At 30.0% G+C, this 8,790-nt stretch overlaps 1 protein-coding gene across 1 annotated transcript; it reads right to left on the bottom strand.

Moving 5' to 3' along the window:
* Positions 1-3,048: 3,048 nt before the first annotated feature.
* On the bottom strand, positions 3,049-3,492 carry LOC125820107 (auxin-induced protein 6B-like). Its single transcript, XM_049499527.1, has one exon. It carries the CDS (start codon positions 3,490-3,492, stop codon positions 3,049-3,051), a length of 444 nt encoding a protein of 147 aa, XP_049355484.1.
* Positions 3,493-8,790: the final 5,298 nt, after the last annotated feature.

Raw genomic sequence — 8,790 nt, 5'->3', positions numbered from 1 at the left:
AAAGAGGCTAGGGCACAGAATGAATGTGAAAGGACGATAATACCCTTTGATTATATCCACATCGCCAAAAAAATAAAAGAAGAAAAAAAGGGACAATACAAAATCTAAGAAAGATCCTTCATTAAATTTTTGCAATTTTTTTTTATTCTTTAATTTTGACTTTTAAAATTCAAAAAAAATAATTTGAACTTCATATGGTATCTGATCAAAATCAGATAAACAAAATTGAAATAAAAAGAATATGGAAATATCCTTTTGGCCAGAATGATATTTTACCTATGTTATTTTTACCTTTTTGAACATTTTTATCCTTTTAACTTTAATATCTTTTAATTAAAAATGGAAAAAAGATTAGTTTATTTTAAAATGAAAAAGATATTATAATTTTTTTAAATTTCTAACCATTTAGCATTACCCAAAGAATATTTATTCCACTCTTAATTTCAACAAATTATTGAACCCAATGAATTGTTCCATAGTTTTGAAACTCAATGAAATTCTTGAATTCTGATCCACGAATCGTTTTTTAATCTTGCAACTCTAGTAAATTCTTAAACTTCATCAATTGTTCCTTCGTTTTCAACTTATAAAATTTTGAACCAAGCTATTGATTTTTAGTTTTGGAACTCCAACAAATGTTTGAATCCCATGAATCAGTTCTTAATTTTGGAGCTCCAACAAATGTTTGAACTTGTGTATTATTTCTTGGTTATGAATTTATAAAAAAAAATTGATTATTTCTCAATTTTTGAAACTCCAACAAATATTTAAACCCCATGAATTGTTGGGTTTTATTTGTCAAACCTTTGAATTCCAGCACAATTTGTTATATTTTTTACCCCAAAAAACTTTCATGTCAAAAAAATCACTAAATGTTAGTATCTTTTTAAAATAATGCTAATATTTATTTTTATTTGATAATGAATGTCAAAAGTGGCTATTTATTCCATTCCTCCCAAAGTGGCTTAGAAGCCCAAATCATGTCTTATTTGTTACTCCTATTAGACAACCAAAAATTGGGCCTTAACTAGCATAGTCCTTTACGTGATTTGTGTCAAATAATATTGAGATTTGAGGACATAACATTTGTAGAATTTCTTTAACAATTTATGCTAGTAAAATCTATTCAATCTTTTAGAGCTAAATCAGATATATTACTCCTCAATTTCTTTTCACGTGACACAGTTGTTGTTCAAATCAATTTATGCATATTTTGATTAATTTTACAAGATACTTGTCATCTTTCACTAACTATTAGATAATCGTGTATATCAAGGCGAGGACAACTAAGAAGAAATCACCTAATATTTATGTCTCTAACGATAGGATTTGAACTTGAGGCCTTATAATTCTCAACTCACTTTACTCTAAGCTATATCCTTGGATGATTTACTATTGTTGTCTTAACGTATATAATTCTTAAATTATTATATGACTTATAGTACTTTTTATATAATAGTTTTAATTTTTTTTAAAAGACTTAAATTAATTGTATTACAAGACCGATTTTTTTATATTATTTTGATATGTTTTATTTGAATTGAGAGTCTATCAGTAATAATATCTCTACCTTTTCAAGATAAAAGTAATATCATGTACACATCACTTTTCTGAAGCCAGTTTATGATTTACACTGAATATGTTATTATAAACTAATCAAACTTGAATTGGATAGTTTTTTTTTTTAAGTAGAAAGAAACCTTTTAAAAAGTTTTCATAAACATCAAAAATTCAAGGGGTCAATGCCAGATAGTAGTACATTATATCTTTAAATTAGTACATTAAATTTAAGGATTAATTTAATTAAAGTCAAAAGTTCCAAAAATGTGAGCTGTGTGCCAGCTTCATTATTCTTCTTTTTCCCCAAAAATATTAGTATGAGTTAATTATATGAAGCTAATTTCATCATTAAATTCCAATCATCACCTACCCCTCCCCAATTCCCCATTTTTATTCGTCCCTAATTTCCTTTTGCTTCACCCAACTCCATTAGCTAACAAGTTTGAATTAATTTTATATACGATTGATCACATATATAATAAAGTTTTATTCAAATGCAAGTTCTATTTCATAGATTAAGATTGATGTTATGAATGTCAAGTCATTGCGTGAATTACCAACATGAGTTGTGGTGCACTGGTAGGAGTGTTTCACCCTTAACCAGAGGTCTCGGATTCAATCCCTGGGTATGGAGGAAATCATGTTGGGAGCGTCACCCTCGAATGGCCCTGCAGAGCGCGATTCGAATTTAATCGAAGCTCCAATATGGGCTCCGGACACCGGATGGAAAACCAAAAAAAATAAAAATAAAAAGTTGAAACTGCCTACTTACTATCAAGCTTATCATATTACATATTCAATAAAATCGAAATAAAAAACTAAATGAAACTGCCTACTTACTATCAAGCTTATTATAAAATGATCATCCTTTTAGGACTATTATTGGAGATGGTAAATATTTGTTGTCCGGTAAAAAATTACCAAAACAACTATTATACATATATGGAGATCGGGAGCAAATCTACAAGAAATGATAAACGAAGGACGCAAATATGAAGAAGGTTTTATAGTCTAAAAATAACATCATTTTCACAATTTTTTACGTGCAAGCGAAGGTCATAATATTTGTATAAGTCTTCTACCTTTCTCAGACTTTAGTACCACACAACACTGAGCGTGACTTAAACAACATTGAGCACGCTACTACTCAATTATTCATTCACTATAAAAAAAATAAAAATTATCATATCATATTTTATTCAAAATCCATGTATAGTTATGATGTATAGAAGATTGTAAATACTTCTAATTAATTTCTCTACAATTTTTCCATATAATATATCATTAAAAAAAATACTAGTACAAAATAAATGAGCAACATTGCAAATTCTCTGTGTGTTTTGTAGTACTTGTTTCTTTGTTCTTGAATTTCACTCTTAATTCAAAATATAGGACGACTCTGTGTGAGCTAATCAACTCATCCACTTTCTTGCCATCTCCAATCACATTTCCCCGACTTTCTGTATTCATCGACTTAAAATCTTGGATTTACCATATAGATTTATTATGCAAAAGTGGTCTAGAATCGCCCCAAAAATCAATATCACTTCGAATATCCATGTGACAATATCTTTGAAAATCTTCGAAATATTTCATGATATTATTGTTGTTGTTAGCATAGTCGAATCGAGCCAAGTAACGAAGCAACTCTTCGAATAAATATTCGTCACAAGGAATGGCTAATGGGCCAGAGTTAGTAAAACCGTACTCTTCCTCTGTTTGTGACAACAATTTTTTGAACATTGGATGGTTTAAATAAGTGGCACGGACGATAAATCTCTTGCAATTGGGGCCTACTGTGACCGCTACGTGACCCGTAGGCACGTCGCTCGGGACGTGCCTACGGGACGATGTTGTAGCGGCCTTCTTCCTCCAACGTTGCAGCATTTGGCGGAGCTTAACAATATGGCGGATTTTGCTGCAGGATGACATTTTTGTTAAGTTTTTTTTTTTTTTTTTTGTAATGTTTGGAAGTGTTGGATGAGTAAGTATGGGTTTCAAGGGTAGGAAGGGGCAGATATATATAGCGGAAAGTGCAAAATAAATTAAATTATATACATACACTTTATGTTTCTTTTTAGTTGTTAGGTTGCGTTTTTTAAAAGTCAATTTCACTAAGAGGTATTTGGGTTGACTTAAAAGTTGGTCAAATTTACTTCTAAGTCAGTTTTTGACTTCGAGAAGTGTTTGACAAATGTAAAAGTAATTTAAAATAAGTTAGGAAGTGTTTGACAAGGTTAAAAATAACTTGAAATAAGTTTAAAATGACTTAAAAATCAAAAGTGGGTCTCCCCCTACTTTTTATTTTTTGATTTAAAAGTCATTAAGTTTGACTTTTTATTTTTGACTTAAAAACTATTTTTTAAGGCAATCCAAACGCGCTCTAAGTTTCAAATCTAAACTACATTACATTAATTCCATATTTTAAAATAAAATATTAGATATTCAAAAGCTATATGAAAAGTACTACAAAATGCAATTTTTTTTCATATCAATATGATGAAAAATTATATCTTGAAATGTTAGTTAAAGTTCATATCATTTGACTCTAAAAAAGAAACTATGACAACTAAAAAGAAACTGAGAAAGAACTTAATCTACGGTAGAACTTTGGATAATTGACAATTTTATATTATCAAATGTGTTTTTTTATGATTTATTACTCCTTAAAAGACCAACATAAGCTGCTCTTTTATTCTGCGGTGGTGGTTGGGCATGTACGAAGATGCTTTATACCCCCTTTAACATTAGGGTTTGTTTATCGGAACGAAAATAATCTTAGAATTAGTTTATTTTATATTTAATAATTGGAATAAAATTGTGAAATAATTTATTTCGAAACTAATTATTTCGTAAATTGTAGTATTATTTTTATTTCACATTGATATTAGAATTAATTAATTTAAAGATAACTTATTTCCCAACTAAACGAGCAACTACAATGTAAGTCGTTTCATGTAAGAACAACACAAGGAAAAATGTTTGGCATTTGTTTAAGGAATGTTAAAAATTTAGAGGCATGTGCAAAGATGCCTTTAATTCCTTTCATTTTCTTTAACATTTCTCAGCTAGCTGCCAATGAACTAATAATAATATATACAACTTATTTATACAATGATACGTGGAATGGTAAATATTTCTTTACTTTTAATCAAATATTTGAGATTCAAGCTCTAGATATTAAATCGTCTTTTTAAGGGAGCGTTTAACTTTTCAGTAGAACTTTTTGAAGCAAATCCAAATTTAATCACACTCAACTTTCCGAAAATAAACCACCATTTTACCAACTACCTACAATTATTTCCTCACACCAACGAACATACACATAATTTAAGTTATATATCATCACTAGGGGTGTACATGATCGGGTTGGTTCGGATTTTTCAAATATCAAACCAAACCATTTGTATCGGATTTTTAAATTTATAAACCAAATCAAACCAATAAAACTCGGGTTTTTCAACCTCGGGTCTTTTTTGGATTTTTTCCGATTTTTTGGTTTTTCGGGTTTTTCCGGTAAAGTATTCATACAAACATATAATTTACTTGTACTTCAAATATTTCTTTAGTCCTACCAAAATACAACTATCTAAGGTGTTTCTTAAAAAAATAACACAATTGATATGATTAATGACACTAAAATATCCAACAAAAATAATAATAATGAAATCGCGTAAAACAAATATTGCAAATTAACAAGTCATAATGAAAATGATCATAATTTAAAAGTACTAAATCATGCTAAAATAAGTTTAATAAGTATTAGTTACATGACTAAATATTAAAGGAAATTAAAATTAGATTATTTATTTTAATTGTCTAAACCAATATAAAACTAAAGAAAAAATATTCAATATTATTGTCATTCTTAGTGTTGAATTGATTTTCTTTTTGCATTAGTATTAATTTGATTTTGATTTAAGCTTTATAATAATTATCAACATCTATGAACTATAATCTTTGTTGGACCATTCAGAATTCCAAGTTTCAAACTTGAAATAATATATTAAAAGATAAAAACTATAAAAAAGTATAAGAAATATTTTAAAATTATATCAAAGTAAATATTTTTATGTATAAGATAAAATTTTAAAATTATATATATATATATATATATATATATATATATATATATATATATATAATGTCGGGTTGGTTTGGTCCCATGTTGGTTATTTTTAGTTAAAACCAAACCAATCCAAATATAGTTGGGTTTTTTTTTTCAATACCAAAACCAAGTCAAACCAAACCACTAGTCGAGTTTTTTTTCCGATTTGACTCGATTTGTGGTTTGATTCGATTTTCGATTCGATTTTATACACCCCTAATCATCACTGAAGAATTACTTACATGTTACACCATGTAATCGTAGTCACAAGTTATAGCATATAATTTATCTTAATTTTGAAATTATAAATCTCACATATTTTAAACTCATATTGAACTTCCATTAAAATAAACAATTTTGGCTTTATGCAAATCCGCATGTGCAATTCCACTAATTATCTTGCTCATATGATCCAAAACAAGGATTAGACATAAGATAAGAACAAAATCCATAATAAATCTTGGTATATATATTTATATTAATAAATTTTACACTTGATTGTATTGATATCGTAATTAATTAAACAGGTTCTCACATGGTTTATTGATAAAAATACAAATTAATAAAAATTGCATTGATTATGAAAATCAAACATGTATGCATTGTTCTAATAATCATATACCTAATTAATCAATGATTTATGGTTAATTGGACTGACCCAAAAACTTGATAGATGTTCATTGAACATCACTGATTTTAATCATTAAAATTGTTGGATATGTGAAGATTTTATTTAATTTGTAGAAAAAGATTCTTTTAGGGTATCTAATTTTAATAGAATGCAGCTGCTAGTTGGTAGTTCAAAATGAGCTTATTGTTTTTGTCTAAAGATTTGGGAAATCCTCTTTTGTTAGTGTAGTATTTTAAATATGAAATACTAGTTTAGGAGATTTACGGGGTTTTCTATAGCGACACTGGAAGTGAATTCACATTTCTATAGCGACATTGAAAGTGAATTCGCATCAATCATGACTAGTATTATCGATCGTTGAGAATCATAAAGCAGATGAATTTTCTTTATCCACATCTTAGATAATCTTTGGAGATGTAGAGCGTTTCCCTTATACTAGCCATTGTCAAATGTGGAAAAACTCTTTTTTCCTACACCCATAATGATGTATTTATTCCAAACCGCTAAGGTTAATAAGTAGGACAAACTAATAGACTAAACAGGCTAATTAGCACCCTTATGGGTGTACTCAATCCAATAATTATTTCCAATAATCACTATCAAACAATTATCATCATATATTTTTCATGTTTCAATATGTCTTACTTTTTAAAAAAATATCAATTTGTATATTTAATAACTTTAATTATACTAGATTTGTCACGCCCCGAGTCTACACCCTAGGCGTGGTCGGCACTCGGAGACCATTGTTGTCCCCAAGCGAATCCTTGGACTGGCTACTTAACTCAGCGGAAGACTTAACTCAACACAATATAAGTTCATAAAACAACTTAAATGACAAATCTGGCCAAAATGACAACTTATGTCTCAAAATAGAATATCTGTAAATACATAGATGAGAGACTCTACTACTATCTGACTGTCTATGAAGCCTCTATAATACAACATCCTAATAAAGAAAACTAGGAAAGCGAATAAAAGAGTCCTCTGGAATGCAAAGAGGCTCACCACTGACTCTGGAGTGCTCGACTAGATCAACGACGCGCTGGATGCTGATCCTGATTACCTGCGTCTGCATCATAATAAGATGCAGGCCAACTGGCATCAGTACATTGAATGTACGAGTATGCGAGTTGGAATGCTAAACAACAACTTAAGCTTAGAAAGAGTAAGAAGGAACACGTACCTTGGCTCTGTACAACTCATAAATAACTGAACTCAATATAAAACAATAAGACACATGCAATATATAAATATAAAGCTTGTAAAACAGTGTAAACAACTTAGTTCGTTAAAGATAAAGCAATAACAAACTCAACTTTACTTATATATAAAAGTAATACAACTTTTGTGGGAGATTCTTTAACCGACAACCACTATTATGAGCCCTAGTGATGGTACAACTTTTTACCTCACGTTGCCCAAGGACCATCCTATACCTTGCCATGATATAGGACCTTACTTAACTTAGTAGATCCACTAGCTTAACTTACGTGATCATCTAAAAAGTATGACCCGTTAAATCCCATGTTGGCCACATGGTTCCTATGGAGAGTTGAGTTAATATGAACTCGCATCCCCAATTCGGTGCTCAATACTACTCCCAAAATATATTTTAGCTCATATGTGTTTTAAACACCTCTTTCTTTAGTTTGAGATAATTGCTCAAAGTTTAGCCCAAGGGCTCTCTTGGAATCAATGTTCCCTTTACTGAAACTAGCCCAAAGGCTCTTTTGGAAATCATAGTTCCTTTCTTGCTCAAATGTGAAAACATTTATAAACTTCTTTGGGAATACTTAGTACCCTAATAACTTTTGAGAAATGAACTCAACTCTTTACTCTTTACTTTACTTGAAACTTGAGCCTTAAAACGAAGTTTAAACGTTTAATAAAGACTCTTGAAAACTTTAAGAAACTTTGTTTTACTTGCTTCTTAACTTCTAGACTTGACTCTTAACTTCTTTGACTTTGATCTTAACTTTCCTTGAATTGAACTATAGATTCAAGGTTCATGATCTCATGTTTATAGATGATTTCATGATGTTTAGATATACCTTAGAGTGTTAGAATCAACTAGAAAACATAGGTACATCGCTTGGAAACTAGTACAAAAAGATGGGGGAAGAATGGGGTGAACTAGCGTCCTTGGCGCTCTGAGAGGTGTGAGGCGCCAGTCCCCAAACTTCAGAGAAGTCTGTGGGGCGCACTGGCTGGCTCGGCACCCTAGCCCCGTTACTCAGGTGTTCTCGATTTTTCTTCTCTGTTTTTCATCTCTAAACCCTCCAATCTTCCCTTGTTCCTTCCCCAAACACTTAGGATCAATTGTACCCTCAATACACAACCAATCTAACTCGAAAAACAGCCCGAAAACATGAATCAAATCAACAAGAAATTTCAACAACACAACCAATCAAGAACTTAACGATGTCCTTCAAGAACTTCACTTTTTATCTTGTAAACAACCCAAAATCGCTGAATTAAAACAATTTGG

The sequence above is a fragment of the Solanum verrucosum genome, unplaced genomic scaffold, assembly GCF_900185275.1.
Source record: "Solanum verrucosum unplaced genomic scaffold, falcon-dt-bn FXZP01000229.1, whole genome shotgun sequence".
Classification (NCBI taxonomy): domain Eukaryota; kingdom Viridiplantae; phylum Streptophyta; class Magnoliopsida; order Solanales; family Solanaceae; genus Solanum; species Solanum verrucosum.
Note: the sequence above shows the minus strand (reverse complement) of the source record. Positions and strands in the feature narration are given on the sequence as shown.

What these genes read in the sequence shown, in the direction of transcription:
- LOC125820107 (XM_049499527.1), bottom strand. Translation starts at nt 3,492, where the DNA reads ATGTCATCCTGCAGCAAAATCCGCCATATTGTTAAGCTCCGCCAAATG.